Source organism: Bos indicus x Bos taurus, chromosome 29 (genome assembly GCF_003369695.1).
Source record: "Bos indicus x Bos taurus breed Angus x Brahman F1 hybrid chromosome 29, Bos_hybrid_MaternalHap_v2.0, whole genome shotgun sequence".
NCBI lineage: Eukaryota > Metazoa > Chordata > Mammalia > Artiodactyla > Bovidae > Bos > Bos indicus x Bos taurus.
The window spans coordinates 9,583,019-9,602,598 of NC_040104.1; the positions used below are offsets into that span (position 1 = coordinate 9,583,019).

Below are 19,580 nucleotides of genomic sequence, written 5' to 3' on the forward strand. Positions count from 1 at the left end.
TGAGGATCTTTTCATGTGTTTGTTAGCCATCTATATGTCTTCTTTGGAGAAATGTCTGTTTAGTTCTTTGGCCAATTTTTTGATTGGGTCATTTATTTTTCTGGAATGAGGTGCAGGAGCTGCTTGTATATTTTTGAGATTCATTCTTTGTCAGTTACTTCATTTGCTATTATTTTCTCCCATTCTGAAGGCTCTCTCTTCACCATCCTTATAGTTTCCTTCGTTGTGCAAAAGCCTTTAAGTTTAATTAGGTCCCATTTGTTTATTTTTGCTTTTATTTCCAATATTCTGGGAGGTGGGTCATAGACGATCCTGCTGTGATTTATGCTGGAGAGTGTTTTGCCTATGTTCTCCTCTAGGAGTTTTATAGTTTCTGGTCTTATGCTTAGATTTTTAATCCATTTTGAGTTTATTTTTGTGTACAGAGAAGGCAATGGCACCCCACTCCAGTACTCTTGCCTGGAAAATCCCATGGATGGAGGAGCCTGGAAGGCTGCAGTCCATAGGGTCGATGAGGGTCAGACATGACTGAGCGACTTCACTTTCACTTTTCACTTTCATGCATTGGAGAAGGAAATGGCAACCCACTCCAGTGTTATTGCCTGGAGAATCCCGGGGACGGGGGAGCCTGGTGGGCTGCCGTCTATAGGGTCACACAGAGTCGGACATGACTGAAGTGACTTAGCAGTAGCAGTACATGGTGTTAGAAAGTGTTCTAGTTTCATTCTTTTACAAGTGGTTGACCAGTTTTCCCAGCACCACTTGTTAAAGAGATTGTCTTTTCTCCATTGTATATTCTTGCTTCCTTTGTCAAAGATAAGGTGTCCATAGGTGTGTGGATTTATCTCTGGGCTTTCTATTTTGTTCCATTGATCTATATTTCTGTCTTTGTGCCAGTACCATACTGTCTTGATGACTGTGGCTTTGTAGTAGAGCCTAAAGTCAGGCAGGTTGATTCCTCCAGTTCCATTCTTCTTTCTCAAGATTGCTTTGGCTATTCGAGGTTTTTTGTATTTCCATACAAATTGTGAAATTATTTGTTCTAGCTCTGTGAAAAATACCATTGGGAGCTTGATAGGGATTGCATTGAATCTATAGATTGCTTTGGGTAGCATACTCATTTTCACTATATTGATTCTTCTGATCCATGAACATGGTATATTTCTCCATCTATTAGTGTCCTCTTTGATTTCTTTCACCAATGTTTTATAGTTTTTTATATACAGGTCTTTAGTTTCTTTAGGTAGATATATTCCTAAGTATTTTATTCTTTTCATTGCAATGGTGAATGGAATTGTTTCCTTAATTTCTCTATTTTCTCACTATTAGTGTATAGGAATGCAAGGGATTTCTGTGTGTTGATTTTATATCCTGCAACTTTATTATATTCATTGATTAGCTCTAGTAATTTTCTAGTGGCGTCTTTAGAGTTTTCTATGTAAAGGATCATGTCATCTGCAAACAGAGTTTTACTTCTTCTTTTCCAATTTGGATTCCTTTTATTTCTTTTTCTGCTCTGATTGCTGTAGCCAAAACTTCCAAAACTATGTTGAATAGTAGTGGTGATAGTGGGCACCCTTGCCTTGTTCCTGACTTTAGGGGAAATGCTTTGAATTTTTCACCATTGAGGGTAATATTTGCTGTGGGTTTGTCATATATAGCTTTTATTATGTTGAGGAATGTTCCTTCTATTCCTGCTTTCTGGAGAGTTTTTATCATAAATGGATGTTGAATTTTGTCAAAGGCTTTCTCTGCATCTATTGAGATAATCATATGGCTTTTTATTTTTCAATTTGTTAATGTGGTGTATTACATTGATTGATTTGACTTTTGCAAATTTATTTAGAGTTCATCATATGGTCCTCCTTACATGAACCTGCCATGGTATTCCTCTGTTTCTGAATCACATTGTCTATTAATAATTTATTGACAAATTTGAAACTTTTTTGACTCCTTCCCCCCAAAATGGGACTGTTCATGGAATTACATATTCTCATTTATTACATGTTTAATTGCCAATTAATGCAATAATTATAGATGAGATGTATTTTTCAAGTGTATTTTCTTGCCATTTTGTAGATATAAAGGAGATATCTACTCCTGGAGATATTTTTTCTTCATAATTTTTTCTTCCTCACCAGCAAGACCATGAAGAGCCTTAAAATTTTGTCACTTTTATGTAAGAATCTTTTTCATTTATTTTTCTTGAGAATTTTTGGCTGAAAAACCAAAGGAGAAACAACAAATTAACCAACCAATCAGAAAATAAGAATAGACATTATGAAAGAGAAAAAATAAAAGTAAGTTTGGATGCCCTCCTTGTACAAGTACAAACTGATCCCTAACCATCAGCTTTTTTCATTGTTGCTATTGAGTCACTAAGTCACAGATTCCTTACCACTGAATCAGGATGACTCAATGGTAAAGAACTCTCCTGCCAATGTAAGAGACAGATTTGATCCCTGGGTCAGAAAGATCCCCTGGAGAAGGGCATGGCAGTCCACTCCAATATTCTTGCCTGGTAAATTCCATGGACAAAGGAGCCTCATGGGCTACAGTCCATGGGGTCCCAAAAGAATCAGATGTGACTTAGCGACTAAATGACACCAACTGTGCAGGCACATGAATGCACTTAAAAGTGCTACTCACACTTGGTCTTTTTGGATTCTCACTTTGTCATTTGGATCTCTGGCCAATGACACCTTTGATAAGTCAGGAGGTGGGTTAAAAATCTAAAGGAGTTCCCAACTTGTTATAGGTTCAGTTGTGTACCTTCCAAAGTATATATATTGAAGTCTTAACCATCTACCTCAGAATATGCAATTATCATATTTGAAAACGGGATTGTTGCTGATTAATTAAGATGAGATCAAACTGGAGTAGAAAGAGCCCCTGATCCAATATGATGATGTTCTTATTAAAAGAGGGGAACTTGAGACATAAAGTGATGCCAGGGGGATGCGATGTGAAGACTGGAGCTATTTTCCACTAGCCAAGGAACTACCAGAATCCAGGAGAGACCTGGAACAGACCCTTCTCTAGAGCCTTCAGAAGATGTAGAGTCCTGCCAACAACTTGAGCTCAGACTTTCAGCCTCCTGAAACTTGACACAGTAAATTTATTTTGTTTAAGTCACTCAGTTTATCAGATTCTACTGTAGAAGCCCTATGAAACTAAGATACAATGTTATAGTTTTAAAATGCCTTTTCCAGTTTCTTATTATCCTCAATCTTTGCATAACTTGTGGCAGCAAAACTGAATCTTACAGCCACATGCAAATAAATAACTTTTTTACTGCCTTTCCACAGAAAGTCCTTAAATTGTGGGAAAGTCCTTAAAATGTGATTTTTCTAACAATGCTCCTTCACCAGTCATCCCATTTCTTTCCCCTCTATCCCAAGCTCTTATGGATCTGAGGATCATGATCCCAATATGAATGTGTGTTTCTCATGAGGACAGGTAGGATGTAAAATCATAACAGAGCTAATTACCATCACTTCAGCACTAAAACTACCAATGAGAACAGGGCAGAGGGGATCTCTGCAGTCTAGACTAGAATTCACAATGGATGGAAATGACCTTGCCTCTCATGAAGATAATGGCCCAAGATGGGAGTATCCGAGGCAAGGCTCAGCCTCCCCAGTGATCTGAGGGACTCATGAGGTGTGTTGCCTTTCTCACCCACAGATCCAAAGCACACAGTCCCTCCCAGGGGATGGTAGGTTTACTCACTTATTTTCCACATCCTGGATGGTGTCAGGAATGGGCAGATTTTTGGTTTCAGGTAGGAGAAGAATGAGAAGACCAGCAATGATTGGAAAGACTCCATAGATGATCCAGGGCAGGATGGGTAGATACACTACTAGGGTCATCAAGAGGGGAGCCAGGGTTGCCCCACATCTACTAGCTAGCATATCTAATCCTAAAAAGTTTGCCCTGAAGGAATAAATGACATGATATAGTAATTCAGTAAATATCTGCACACAAAATTCATGAGATATTATTCTGCAATGAAACACAATTACTATATTCATGAGCTTGATGATAAACCCTTGTTATTGAGATTTGCTCCCTGGTTTTCTAGCTGTCTTTGTCAAGTGTATTGATATATTTTCATTATTTTATATGGAATGTTACACATTGGACCTATAGTAATAAGAGATTCAAAAGATTAATGAGAAGATAATTGAATTACTGCTCAGAACAATACACAGAACAAAGTTGGGTTTTTCAATTAACTTTGGCTATAGTTGCTATTGATATAGTATTACCATTACAAATGATTAATTTATAACTTAAAGATCTTATTGTGTTCACTCCTGAAATAAGCATCAGTTAGATGGGAAAGTCATACTTTAGATCCTGGCAGAGCATCCATAAACTCTTACCTGAGGAGAGTGGGGATGAGTTCATTAGAGTGGACAGAAAGAGCAGACACAGAGGCAGCAACACAGCCAATTCCCACACTTGCCAAAGCCACACGCAGGGTCTGCATTTCTGGAGACAGGAAGACCAGCAACACTAAGAAATCTGGGCTGGAGGAAGTGGCATCCACCAAATTTACTCAGGAAAAAAAGAAAACTATGGTTTATTGATAGATTTGAAATATACCATAGAATATATATATATGTTGATAAACTGAGAAATGTAAAATCATCAATATATGTGGTAAAATTACATAAAACTATCTGGAATAATTGCAACAAATCCATCTGCATATCTGAGATTTGCAAGAAAAGAAAAAGGAAACAGTGTGGCAGAAATTTGCTTTCACTAATTTTGTCTGGTATTTGCAATATCCTTATTGCTGAAGTTAAGACATGGACAATTACTGAGTCTAATGTTCAGCTCCAATCTTGAGACGTTTGTAATTAAAGTGCAGGTTTTAAAGTGACCAGTCATCCTGGGAATTTGAAGGTTTTGATAATGTGAGATTTTCATTGATAAAATCAGAAAAGTCCCAGGTAAACCCAAATAAGTCAACCAACCTAGCGTAGATACAGCATTGCCATGGGGTAAGTATGACACCAGAGAGTAACAGGACAGTACTGCTCTATTAGTGAACAGGCTGTGGAGAAGCTAGATCTACATCAATGTTAGACATGAAGAACCTAAAATTGAAGCCTCTAGTTGGGAAAAATTGTCAAAATTAAGGAACAATTGAGAAAATTGAGGGGAATCAGTTTTCTACACAGTATAAAAAGAAATGTAATTATAACTGGATAATATTGGAAAGAACTCCATGGTAAAGAAGTATTATTAATGCATTATTGATGATATTCTGAGAAGCAATAAAAATACCTATCTGTAATGCTGTGTCACATTCCTGCACTGGAGATGCAAATTGCCCACCAAGTTTCTCCTAATTATTACATATCATCATTCTATTAACTTATAAAGTAATCTGATAGGGAATGGACAAGGATTTTTCTCAGCTTCAGTTCTTGTTTCTACTACACCCTCCTTCCCCACTTGAAAAAGAGGATTTTTTTTTTCATTTCCTGGGAGACTTTCTTAAGCAAGAACTATAGTCATAGTGACTTAAGCTCACAGTCATATGTAGATACATAGAAATGGGGAAGTAGACCAGTCATCAAAGCTGGTAATGAAGAGCCCAAATAGAAGGAGTGGCCATAGTATGCTCTCACATGGGATATAATTGCAAGGCCTCATCCCTCTTTACTGGCTATTTAATGTGTGAATGGGAAAACCACAAGTGAATGATTGCTGTCCTAGAGAGACTACCTGGAATAAATGGGACCATTTTCCAGACGTTTCCACTATGTGATGAAAGATAAATATATGTTTGCGCTGCCCCTTACTGACCTTTAGTTCTTTCCTCAAAAACTTATTAGCAGAATTTCTCATCAGTTTGGTTTGGGGGAATACTTAACCTTTCATTAGGACCTCTTTTTACTCCTGGCTTCAGACAAGTATGACCAAACAAACCTTGAAGAATGAGAAAAAGACCCTTCGTTTCCCCAAAGTCCAGTCTTCTCTCACCTTGGGGCACAAATGTGTTGACCAAAATGGATATTCCCACCAGGAACATGAGAAACATCTGGGTTGGTCGACGGCCCATGTGATTCAGTGGTAAAACTGCAAGACTTCGGACTGAGACAGTGAGGGCTCCAAAGATTACCTGGAACAGGAAAATATTGCTCCCAAAGTGCTGTAGATTCATAAAGATGCCAAAATAGGGTATTGTGGTTGCAAATCTGTAGTGGGGGAAAAAAAAGAAGAAAAAAGACATAAGCCATAAGACTTAGAGCAAAGGTACTATAATTGATGATTATATTCACCCAGGCAGCCAGAGATCAATATTAAACAATAAAGGCCCTATCTGACTTGTGTAATTCTTCATTTTAAAGTGAAAAGTTGTCGTAAAAATTACATGGCTGTATATGAAAACAACACTTTTTCTGACATTCTTTTGTCTGATTTATTAAACACAAATATGACAGTAAGAGGAAACATAACGTGACTCAGTCTCCAAACAGGATAGTATATAATACTTGACAACAGAAGCATTAATAGTAAAACTTAGAAATTAGGGAAATAATTTCTTTTTGAGGGTTGTCTATATGCTGTGAGTCCTCCCCCTCCTCGCCCAATCCCAATACTGCAAAGAATTTCTATTTTCTCAACTAGTGGTTGAAGCTGGAAAATACTGTCTGTGTCCCCTTGACTTGACAGCATAGTGCCCTGGGGATTAACACAGTTCTAGGAAATTTAAAGTTCATTCCTGATTTTTTAAGGCTAAGAAACAGTGTAAGAATACAGGAAAGCAAACATATACCAACAGTAACATCAGAAATGGAATCAAAGGATCTCACTTCAGATTTTACCCAGAAAACATTTAAAGAAGCCCACTTTAATGATCTACTATACCTATAGAGAGCTAGACTTAGTACAACTAGACTTAGACATTAAAATAGAAGAAACATCACAGATCACAGTATTCCAAAAAAGGTGTCTGATGACTGTCATCTTTACTTTTTCCTTCCACTCTGATTGTCTAGGATTCAGAAACACAAGTCTATGTCCTAGTGAATATGGAAAAGTTGAAAATGCATGTGCTGTGAACTTAGTCACTTAGTCGTGTCAGATTCTGTGCAACCCAATGGACTGTAGCCCACCAGGCTCCTCTGTCCTGGGGATTCTCCAGGCAAGAACACTGGAGAGGGTTGCCATGCCCTCCTCCAGGGGATCTTCCCAACCCAGGTCTCCCACACTGCAGATGGATTCTTTACTGTCTGAGCCACCAGGGAAGCCCCTCAAAAGAAGGAGGCACTAATTTCCATGTAAGTATTATTAGGTGTCTTTTCCTCATCTTCTATCTCCCAATCAGTGCCTCCCCCTCATTCTTCATTATGAAAAAGCATAATAAAGTTAAATGCATAAATGGTCTACTAGGCTATGCCTGGGAAGAGATCAATTATGCAATGCAATAGTCACTTACTTAAGCTTGTCAGTGGGTCTATGTTGTCCTGTATGTTTCTCGTGCATGAGCATTCAGTATTCAAAAATTAAGAATTATATTTAAAATTTCTCCTCTTGACTCTACCAAAGTGAGTACTTATATCCCCTCAAGAGACAATGACCAAGATTTCCTTACAGAAGCCCTTGTGCTAACACACAAATAAAATGTATCCAAATTGGAAACCAATAAAAGTCCACCAACATTGAAGTACATAATGGGGAGGGAGGAGGGAGGGGGGTTCAGGATGGGGAACACGTGTATACCTGTAGCAGATTCATGTTGATGTATGGCAAAACCAATACAATAGTGTAAAGTAATTAACCTCCAATCAAAATAAATAAATTTATATTAAAAAATAATAAAAAGGTATAATTTGAAAAAAAAAAAAAAGAAATTGTAGTGTATTCATCTAATGAAAACTGAAGCACTAGGGAGGAAAACCACCTAATGTTACGCGCAGCAGAATGGGTGAATCTTCAGGAACGAGCATGAGAAAAGGGGGCCTGTCACAGAATCCTCTTATCATTTACATTAGGTGAAGGTCAGGATCAGGCAAGACTCTTCTGCAGTGAAAGAGATGAGAGCAGCTGGACAGGCGAGGGCAGTGAGGAGAGAACAAGAATGAGGCAGTGGTGGAGGTATTATTATTTATTATTATTATTTATTATTGTACAGGATATGTGAGGGGAATCCTGGGGTATCAGGATTTTCCTGCTTTGATCTGGAGGTTGCTACATTTTTACATGTTGAAATATTCATTAATCTGTATATATTCATAATATCTTCATGTATCAATTGGCAAAAATTGCTTCCATTAAAATTTAAAGAAAAAATAAACCCCCAAATCCACACTGTGACAGAAATTCTCAACATAAACCTTCACTGAAGAGACTGACACAGTGATATACCAACTCTACTTCATATACTAATTTCTGTGGCAGTATTATTTGGTGTGTTTCCCTCATCTTTTATCTTCAAATCAGTGCCTCCCTCTCACAACACTGTTGTAATTAATGAAATAGTTTCATGTCCACTCTTTTATTTTTATTTTATTTTATTTATTTATTTTTTAATTATTATTTTTTTTACTTTACAATATTGTATTGGTTTTGCCATACATCAACATGCATCCGCCATGGGTGTACACGTGTTCCCCATCCTGAACCCCCCTCCCACCTCCCTCCCCATACCATCCCTCCGGGTCATCCCAGTGCACCAGCCCCAAGCTTCCTGTACCCTGCATCGAACCTGGACTGGCGATTCGTTTCTTATATGATATTATACATGTTTTAATGCCATTATTCCAAATCATCCCCCCCCCCACAGAGTCCAAAAGACTGTTCTATACATCTTTGTCTCTTTTGCTGTCTCGCATACAGGGTTGTCGTTACCATTTTTCTAAATTCCATATATATGTGTTAGTATACTGTATTGGTGTTTTTCTTTCTGTCTTGCTTCACTCTGTATAATAGGTTCCAGTTTCATCCACCACATTAGAACTATTCAAATGTATTCTTTTTAATGCCTGAGTAATACTCCATTGTGTATATGTACCACAGCTTTCTTATCCATTCATCTGCTGATGGACATCTAGGTTGCTTCCATGTCCTGGCTATTATAAACAGTGCTGCAATAAACATTGGGATACACGTGTCTCTTTCAATTCTGGTTTCCTCGGTGTGTATGCCCAGCAGTGGGATTGCTGGGTCATATGGCAGTTCTATTTCCAGTTTTTTTTTAAGGAGTCTCCACACTGTTGTCCATAGTGGCTATACTAGTTTGCATTCCCACCAAGAGTGTAAGAGGGTTTCCTTTTCTCCACATCCTCTCCAGCATTTATTGCTTGTAGACTTCTGGATCGCAGCCATTCTGACTGGCGTGAAATGGTACCTCATTGTGGTTTTGATTTGCATTTCTCTGATAATGAGTGATGTTGAGCATCTTTTCATGTGTTTGTTAGCCATCTGTATGTCTTTTTTGGAGAAATGTCTATTTAGTTCTTTGGCCCATTTTTTTGATTGGGTCGTTTATTTTTCTGGAATTGAGCTGCAGGGGTTGCTTGTATATTTTTGAGATTAGTTGTTTGTCAGTTGCTTCATTTGCTATTATTTTCTCCCATTCTGAAGGCTGTCTTTTAACCTTGCTTATAGTTTCTGTTTTCTCCAGTAGTCCTGTATGGATGTGAGAGATGGATCATAAAGAAGACTGAGTGCCAAAGAATTGACGCTTTCAAACTGTGGTGCTGGAGAAGACTTTTGAGAGTTCCTTGTACAGCAAGGAGATCAAATCAGTCTATAATAAAGGAAATCAGTCCCAAATATTCATTGGAAGGATTACTGCTGAAGCTGAAGCTGAAGCTCCAATATTTTGGCCAGCTGATGTGAAGAGCCAGCTTGTTTGAAAAGACTCCAATGTTGGAAAAGATTGAAAGCAAAAGGACAAGGGGCTTCAGAGGATGAGATGGTTAGATAACATCACCAACTCAGTGAACATGAGTTTAAGCAAACTCCAGGAGATAGTGGAGGACAGAAGAAGCTGGCATGCTATAGTCCCTGGGGTCACAAAGAGTTGGACATGACTTAGCAACTGAACAATAGCAACAACTACATGCATTCTGTAAAGCCCACCTCAAAAAGGAGAGAAGACAGATGCTTTTACGCAGATTGGGTGTGCGGAACAAGTCAAACACAGTAGGTTTGGTCTGTGCTGCCTCCAGCTCCTCCTGCATGGTCGCTTTCAATCCCTTCAACAACAACAAACACATATCACTTGCTGACACAGTGCCAGGTATTGTGATGAACACTGGCACCCAATAGGATAGGAGAAATACCTTCCCTTTCTTTGTAGTACAACAGATTACACATGCAATCACATGTGTGAACATGATATGAAGGAGGATGTAGGGAGTTAAGGGAGACTCCAGGAAATTACACAGCAACAATGATTTTTTTTTTTTAATGAGGCCATGGCAGAGGGAAGTGGGCAGGGCATCCATGAGAGCACATAGGCTGCAGGTTCAAATCAGCAGATGAACTAAAGGAAGAAGTCCTTGTATAGTGTTCAAAGCTCCTTTTATAAGAAATGGGCATGAAAGACCAGGAAACTGAGCTTGCATTCTCAACTAGATGGCCTTGTTAGAAAAGCAGTTTGTCTCTCTCAATAAGGAGGAGGCAGGTACTAGTTCATGACTTCCCTCCAACCCAATAACCACCTTCCCTTTCCGGCTTACCTCCATACTCAAGATTTCTTCAGTATTCTTTATTCCATTTCTGTGTGCAACTTTTTTAAGTTCCTTTAAGCCCTCATCTGGTTTATTGGTGACAATCAGCCACCGTGAAGATTCCACCTGCCACCTGATGAAAGAAGAGCAGACGGGTATAGTCAACCCTTCTTTGCTTATTTGCTATTTGATTATTGACAACATGTTTTATGTCTTCCACCTACTATCCACTACATCAACTAGACATTCATGTTGTGCTAGACTAATTCTAGGAAAATATGAGAGTGATAACTCCATGCTGGGATGACAGACTTGGAGACAAATTGCCTTTATGCTTATTCAGCAGGAGTTTTTCCCAGAAGTTTATGAAGGTTAAACTGGAGAGTGCCTCACATACATAATTCCCTCTCGAAGCTTGATATGAAATCTAGCAATTTTGTGCACATAATATATATTCTTTTCAAAAAGTGCCCCAGGCTTCCCTGGTATCTCAGTGGTAAACAATCCACCTGCCAACGCAGGAGACCTAGGTTTAATCCCTGTTCTGGGAAGATCCTATATGCCGGGGAGCAACTAAGCCCATGCACCAAAACTATTGAGCCTGTGCTCTAGACCCCAGAAACCACAGCTATTAAGCCCATGCGCCACAATACTGAAGTCTGTGTGCTTCAGGTCTCCTGCTCCACAACAAGAGAAACCACCCCAGTGAGAACCCATGCCCTACAATGAAGAGTAGCCACTGCTGGCTGAAACTAGAGAAAAGCCCATGTAGCAACGAAGACCCAGAATAGCAAAAATAAACAAATGAATAAAAACTTTTTAGAAAAAAGAAGCCCCAGTTATGTATGGTTCAGTTCAGTTCAGTCGCTCAGTCGTGTCCGACTCTTTGCGACCCCGTGAATCACAACACGCCAGGCCTCCCTGTCCATCACCAACTCCCAGAGTTCACCCAGACTGACGTCCATCGAGTCAGTGATGCCATCCAGCCATCTCATCCTCTGTTGTCCCCTTCTTCTCCTGCCCCCAATCCCTCCCAGCATCAGAGTCTTTTCCAATGAGTCAACTCTTCGAATCAGGTGGCCAAAGTACTGGACTTTCAGCCTTAGCATCATTCCTTCCAAAGAAATCCCAGGGCTGATCTCCTTCAGAATGGGCTGATTGGATCTCCTTGCAGTCCAAGAATCTATTCTTCGGCACTCAGCCTTCTTCACAGTCCAACTCTCACATCCATACATGACCACTGGAAAAACCATAGCCTTGACTAGATGGACCTTTGTTGGCAAAGTAATGTCTCTGCTTTTCAATATGCTATCTAGGTTGGTCATAACTTTCCTTCCAAGGAGTAAGCGTCTTTTAATTTCATGGCTGCAGTCACCATCTGCAGTGATTTTGGAGCCCAAAAAAATAAAGTCTGAACTGTTTCCCCATCTATTTCCCATGAGGTGATGGGACCGGATGCCATGATCTTCGTTTTCTGAATGTTGAGCTTTAAGCCAAATTTTTCACTCTCCACTTTCACTTTCATCAAGAGGCTTTTGAGTTCCTCTTCACTTTCTGCCATAAGGGTGGTGTCATCTGCATATCTGAGGTTATTGATATTTCTCCCGGCAATCTTGATTCCAGCTTGTGCTTCTTCCAGTCCAGCGTTTCTCATGATGTACTCTGCATATAAGTTAAATAAGCAGGGTGACAATATACAGCCTTGATGTACTCCTTTTCCTATTTGGAACCAGTCTGTTGTCCCATGTCCAGTTCTAACTGTTGCTTCCTGACCTGCATACAAATTTCTCAAGAGGCAGATCAGGTGGTCTGGTAGAGGTCAACAAATATTTTAAACACATGTACACCCATGGCTGATTCATGTGAATGTATGGCAAAAACCATGACAATATTGTAAAGTAATTAGCCTCCAATTAAAATAAATAAATAAAATAACTAACCCCCCCAAAAAAACAAATAAATACTCCTGCCACTACCAACAATGTTGATATCTAACTACACATGTGAGTCACGTATTACATGTGCCTCAATTTTCTCATCAGTAAAATGGGAACAAGAGGCCTAGCTTCCTTTTATGGTTTTTAAGAGGACAGAATGACTGAGCATGTGATTCGGACATGGATTACACTGTCCCCTCTCTCTGAACTCATCTCACTGTTAAATATATAGTCATCTTTCTGTGGTCTATTAAATCTGATTCTTCCTAGAATGGTTTTAAGTGTAGGAATGAATTTATTTATTTAAAAACTGTTTGTTGGGGCTTTCCAAGATGGTAGGGGAGTGGGTGGACATGGAGTGCATCTCTGTCCAAGGATGCATCAGGAATACCTCTGCAGATGCAAAAGTTCTCACAGAACACTGGCTGAACACTACTAGCAGGAGAACTCAATCACCAGAAAGGACCATATGGAGCCACACTTAACTGGCTAAGATGAAAGAAAGAAGGGAGAAGAAGGACGAGAGCAAGTAGGACCAGACCTACACCACAGGGTGGGGTAGCTGAAGGAAAGGAGAGATTCCCACATCCAGGGAAATCAATTGAGACAGAAGGGAAGAATTTGGGGCTGTCAGTTATGAACCAGCTGGTCTGTGACAGTCTGGATAGAGTTAGAACCATACGGACAATCTGTGCCACAGTCCTACATACCCTAGACTGGAAGCCACATCCACGGGTATGCAGGGGGTCTGGGAGCTGGAGCCTGGGGATTGGAGAGCAAACCCAGGCGAGGACTGCCGTTGGCTGGGGGGAGACGTCTTAAGGGAATAGGAGGAGAAAATCCACAACAGGGAATGCCTTTGGAGGAAAATTGGACTGCCGTGGAAGCAGGGCACTACTGCTGAGTCACATGCAGGGAGTAGAGTCACCACTGTAGCTTCTCTCTCCCCACACACCAGCCTGGGCTACCTAGCAATAGAGAAGAACCAGCCATGGCTGCCCCTTGCCTGCCTGCCTCTGGAGGTTAGGAAAAGCAATCAATAGAGCCTTATCTCTTGCATCCATGGCCACTGGCTTCCCTGTATGCTGGGCACCACCAGCCTTCCTCAACTCAAGCAGCTATGCTACCTCCATGCCTGGTCCCCACTGCAGCAGACCCAAGTCCTCCAGGGCAGCCTTAGGAGCAGACTCCTGTGAGTGGCCCACATGCAGAGTTGGTGATAAAACCACAAGTGAGCAACAGGGGCCTGGCAATTAAGTAAGAGGATCAAAAACCTTTTCATCAGCTGTTCAAGCTGCAGATTAAATACTCAACATCAACTAAAGACTCTGCATCTATGGAATATACGAGAGTATAACTAGTGCTCCCACAAAAGAAAATGCTCTAGCTCTGGCAGCTGTGGATATTGATGGCAAACACACATGGGAGAAAAGCCAAATTAGAGTCTCAGCTGTCCTCACAGGGTCCACAGCAGGTCTAGAGATTAGCCCTCCCCAGCATTTGTGGGTCTCTTGGGAAAGCAGTGGAGGGAAATGATTCAAGGTAGGGCAAAGGACACCAATGGCTGAGATCCTAGGAAAACTTTTATTATTGTTTTTGTGTTTTGATTTGTGCCATTATCACTGGGTTGGGAAGATCCCCTGGAGAAGGAAATGGCAACCCACTCCAGTATTCTTGCCTGGAAAATCCCATGGACAGAGGAGCCTGATAGGCTACAGTCCATGGGGTCACAAAGAGTCGGACACGACTGAGTGATTTCACTTTCACTTTGGCTATTTTTGAAATTTCTTTATTCTCTGCTGTTGTGATTGCTGTTTTTTTTTTAATTTAAATTTATTGATTTTAATTGGAGGCTAATTATTTTATAATATCGTATTGGTTTTGTCATACATCAACATGAATCCTATTATTATTATTATTTCTATTTAGTTTTGCTGGATTCTTTTTTAACCATACTTTTAATTTTTTAAATCTATCTCTACTTTTACTTTGGTTTTCTGTTCTGTTTTGGGGGGGAGGGGTTGGTTCCTTTTTGTTTTGTGGGGATTTCTTTTATTAAAAAAAAAAAATATATATATATATATCTTTTATATACTTCTGTATTAACTTTGCTTTTCTGTTGTTCTTTTTTTTATCATTTTTCCATTTGTTTTGTTTTCTTTGCTTTATTCCTCAGTTGGCACTCTGCTTTGGTTTTATTTTCTGTTTTGTATTTTTGTTAGTTTTGTTTTTAATTGGTTGATTTCATTTTGGGTTTCCTTTGCTTGTCTGGTTGCTGTCTTTTACTTTGCTCTCTTGGTTTTGTTTTGGTTTCTTGTGTGTGTGTGTGTGTGTGTGTGTGTATGTGTGTGTGTGTGTGCACACACACATGCATACACATGCTTATATTTCCTTTGCTCTTCTGTTTTTTTAGATTTTGCTTTAACATTTGTCTGGGTTTCTTTTTTATCCCTTTTATTACCATGATGAATGGCTTGTGGGGTATTGATTCCCTGACTGGAAGTCTGGCCTGAGCCTCTAGGGTGGAAGCACTGAGTCCAGGATACTGAACAGAGGATTCCTGGCCCCAGGGACTATTAATAAGTGAGCGCTCCCATAAAGGCCTCCATCCAAATCCAAGACCTAGTTCCACCCAACTGCCTGTAGCACCTAGCACTGCATACCTCATGCCAAACAATAAGCAAGATAGGAACACAAACCAAATCATCAGCAGACAAGCTACCTAAAGTCATACTAAGCCCACAGACACCCCAAAACACATCACTTTACACAACCCTCCCATCAGAGTGAAAAGATTCAGCTCCACCCATCAGAATGCAGACACTTGCCCTCTCTACACAAGCCACTAGACCAGCCTCACCCACTTGGGGGAAAGACCAAAAGCAAAAATTATAACCCTGCAGCTTGGGGAAAGGAAAACTTAAACACATAAAGTTAGACAAAATAAAAAAGACAGAGAAATATTGTGCAGATTAAGGAGAAGGTAAAAACCCACAAGACCAAATAAATAAACAGAAAATAGAAAATTTACAAGAAAAAGAATTCAGAGTAAGCCTAAGGATACTGCAGTGGGTAGCCTGTCCCTTCTCCAGGGGAACTTCCCAACCCAGGAATTGAACCAGGGTCTCCTGCATTGCAGGCAGATTCTTTACCAGCTAAGCTACCAGGGAAGCCCAATGATAGTAAAGATGATACAAAATCTCAGAAATGGAATGGAGCAAATGCAAGAAACACTTAGTAAGAACCCAGAAGAAATAAAGAATAATAATATAAAAAATGATGAACAACACAAAAACTGAATTTAAAATACTCTAGAAGGAATCAACAGCAGAATAACTGAATCAGAAGAATGAATAAATGAGATGGAAGATAGATTGCTGGAAATAACTGAAGCACACTAGAATAAAAAAGAGAGCTAAAATAATTGAGGACAGTCTCAGACACCTCTGAGACAATATTAAATGCACACATTCAAATTATAGGGATCCCAGGGGAGAAAAGAGAGCACGCGCGTGAGAGAGAAAGGGGTAAGAAAATATTTGAAGAGATTATAGTTGAAAACTACTCTAACAGGAGAAAGGAAATAGCCAATCAAGTCCAAGAAGCACAGAGAGTTTGATACAGCATACACTCAGTGGAGAAACATGACAGACACATATTAATCAAATTTTTTAAAAAATTAAACACAAAGAAAAATATTAAAAGCAACAAGGGTAAAGCAACAAATACTATACAAAGGAATCCCCATAAGTTTAAATCTGATCTTTCTGCAGAAACTCTGCAGGCCAGAAGATAGTGGCAGAATATAATTAAAGTAATGAAAGGAAGAAAACTACAACCAAAAATACTCTACCCAGCAAAGATCTCATTCAAATTCAATGGAGAAATAAACAATTTTACAGACAAGCGAAGGTTAAGAGAATTCAGCAACATCAAACCAGCTTTACAACATATGATAAAGGAAATCCTCTAGGCAGGAAATATAAGAGAAGGAAAAGACCTACAAAAACATACCCAAAACAATTAAGAAAATGGTAATAAGAACATAAATATTAATAATTACCTTAAATGTACATAGATTAAAAGCTCCAACCAAAAAATACAGATTGACTGAATGAATAAAAAAATAAGACCCATATATAAGCTGTCTACAAGAGACCCACTTTAGACCTAGGGACATGTATAGACTGAAAGTAAGGGGATCAAAATAGACTTTAGAATAAGAACTGTTATACGAGGCAAGGAAGGACAGTACATAATGACCAAGGGATAAATCCAAGAAGATACAAGAATTGTGAATATTTATGCATCCTACGAAGGAGCACCTCAATATATAAAGTAAATGCTAACAGCCATAAAAGGGGAAATCAACAGTAACACAATAACAGTGGGGATTTTGACACCCTACTTACACCAATGAACAAATTATACAGAAAGAAAATTTATAAGGAAATGCAAGCCTTAGGTGACACATGAGAACAGATGGACTTAATTGATATTTACATGACATTCCATCCCAAATCAGCAGAATACACTTTCTTCTCAACTGCACATGACTCTCCAGGATAGATCAGATCTTGGGTCACAAATCAAACCTCCATAAACTTAAGAATATTAAAATCATATTGAGCACCTTTTCTGACCGCAATGCTGAGATTAGATATCAATTACAGGGAAAAACTGTAAAAAACACAATCACACGGAGACTAAGCAATACACTTCTAACCAATGAAAAGATCACTAAAGGAACCAAAAAGAAAATAAAAAATACCTAGAAACAAATGACAACAAAAACACACTGACCCAAAACCTATTGGGTGGTTTTGTTCAGTTGCTCAGTCATGTCTGACTCTCTGCGACCCCATGGACTGTAGCTTGCCAGGCTTCCCTGTCCTTCACTGTCTCCCAGATCTTGCTCAAACTCATGTCCATTGAGTCAGTGATGCCATCCAACCATCTCATCCTCTGTCCTCTGCTTTCAATCTTTCTCAGCATCAGGGCCTTTTCTAATGAGTCAGCCCTTTGCACCAAGTTGCCAAAGTATTAGAGCTTCAGCTTCAGCATCAGTCCTTCAATGAATATTCAGCACTGATTTCCTTTAGGATTGACTGACTTGATCTCCTTGCAGTCCAAGGGACCCTCAAGAGTCTTCTCCAGCACCACAATGTAAAGGCATCAATTCCTTGGTGCTCAGCCTTTTATGGTCCAACTCTCACACCCATAAGTTACTGCTGGAAAAACCATAGCTTTGACTAGATGGACCTTTGTTGGCAAAGTGCTGTCTCTGCTTTTTAATACACTCTCCATCACCTATCCATCACCATCTCCTGGAGTTCACTCAAACTCACGTCCATTGAGTCGGTGATGCCGTCCAGCCACCTCATCCTCTGTCGTCCCCTTTTCCTCCTGCCCCCAATCCCTCCAAGCATCAGAGTCTTTTCCAGTGAGTCAACTCTTCGCATGAGGTGGCCAAAGTATTGGAGCTTCAGCTTTAGCATCATTCCTTCCAAAGAAATCCCAGGGCTGATCTCCTTCAGAATGGACTGGTGGGATCTCCTTGCAGTCCAAGGCACTCTCAAGAGTCTTCTCCAACACCACAGTTCAAAAGCATCAATCCTTCGGCACTCAGCTTCCTTGACAGTCCAACTCTCACATCCATACATGACCACTGGAAAAACCATAGCCTTGACTAGATGGACCTTTATTGGCAAAGTAATGTCTCTGCTTTTCAATATGCTGTCTAGGTTGGTCATAACTTTTCTTCCAAGGAGTAAGCATCTTTTAATTTCATGACTGCAGTCACCATCTGCAGTGATTTTGGAGCCCCCAAAAATGAAGTCTGACACTGTTTCCACTGTTTCCCCATCTATTTCCCATGAAGTGATGGGACCGCATGCCATGATCTTAGTTTTCTGAATGTTGAGCTTTAAGCCAACTTTTTCACTCGCCTCTGTCTAGTAATTCTCAAATTATAGTGAGCAGACATTTCATAAGGCAAGCTTGTTAAAAACGCAGATTTCTAGGCTCATCACTCTTAATCTAACTTGTCAGCTATAGTGTAGGCCCTAAGAATGTTGAGTTTTAAACCAGCTTTTATCTCTCCTCTTTCAAGAGGTTCTTTAGTACCTCTTCACTTTCTGCCATTAGAGTGGTGTCTTCTGAATATCTGAGGTACTTGATATTTCTCCTGGCAATCTTGATTCTAGCTTGAGCTTCATCCAACCCAGCACTTTGGATGATGTCCTCTGCATAGAAGTAAAATAAGCAGGGTGACAATACATAGTCTTGATGTACTTCACAATTTGGAACCAGTCTGGTCTGGTTCTAACTGTTGCTTCTTGACCTGCAAACAGGTTTCTCAGGCGGTAGATAAGGTGGTCTGGTATTCCCATTTCTTTAAGTATTTTCCACAGTATATTATGATCCACACAGTCAAAGGGTTTAGCCTTTGAAGTCAATGAAGCAGAAGTAGACGCTTTTCTGGAATTATATTGCTTTTTCTATGATCCAATGGATGTTGGCAATTTAATCTCTGGTTCCTCTGCCTTTTCTAAATCCAACTTGGACATCTGGAAGTTCTTGGTTCATGTACTGCTGCAGCCTAACTTGGAGAATTTTGAGCATTACTTTGCTACCATGTGAGATGAGTGCAATTGTGCAGTAGTTTGAACATTCTTTAGCATTGCCTTTCTTTGGGATTGGAATGAAAACTGACCTTTTCCAGTCCTGTGGCCACTGCAGAGTTTTCAAAATTTGCTGGCATGCTGAGTGCAGCACTTTCACAGCATCATCTTTTAGGATTTGAAACAGCTCAACTGGAATTCCATCACCTCCACTAACTTTGTTTATAGTCATGTGTTGTAAGGCCTGCTTGACTTTGGACTCCAGGATGTCTGGCTGGAGAGACACTCATTCCAGGATGTGAGCAATCACATCATGG

The 19,580-nt window shown here is 39.7% G+C and overlaps 1 protein-coding gene across 1 annotated transcript in view; it reads right to left on the reverse strand.

Annotated features, from left to right (window-relative positions):
* Positions 1-1,978: 1,978 nt before the first annotated feature.
* The window catches only part of LOC113886113 (solute carrier family 22 member 10-like), a 36,956-nt gene continuing 19,354 nt past the window's right edge, over positions 1,979-19,580 (reverse strand). The window contains exons 5-10 of the mRNA XM_027532048.1: positions 10,713-10,836; positions 10,111-10,226; positions 6,004-6,218; positions 4,389-4,497; positions 3,733-3,936; positions 1,979-2,219 (exon numbers count right to left, since the gene is read on the reverse strand). Coding sequence (XP_027387849.1) covers positions 2,159-2,219; positions 3,733-3,936; positions 4,389-4,497; positions 6,004-6,218; positions 10,111-10,226; positions 10,713-10,836 — 829 coding nt within the window. The 3' untranslated portion in view covers positions 1,979-2,158. The remainder of the gene's footprint in view (positions 2,220-3,732; positions 3,937-4,388; positions 4,498-6,003; positions 6,219-10,110; positions 10,227-10,712; positions 10,837-19,580) is intronic.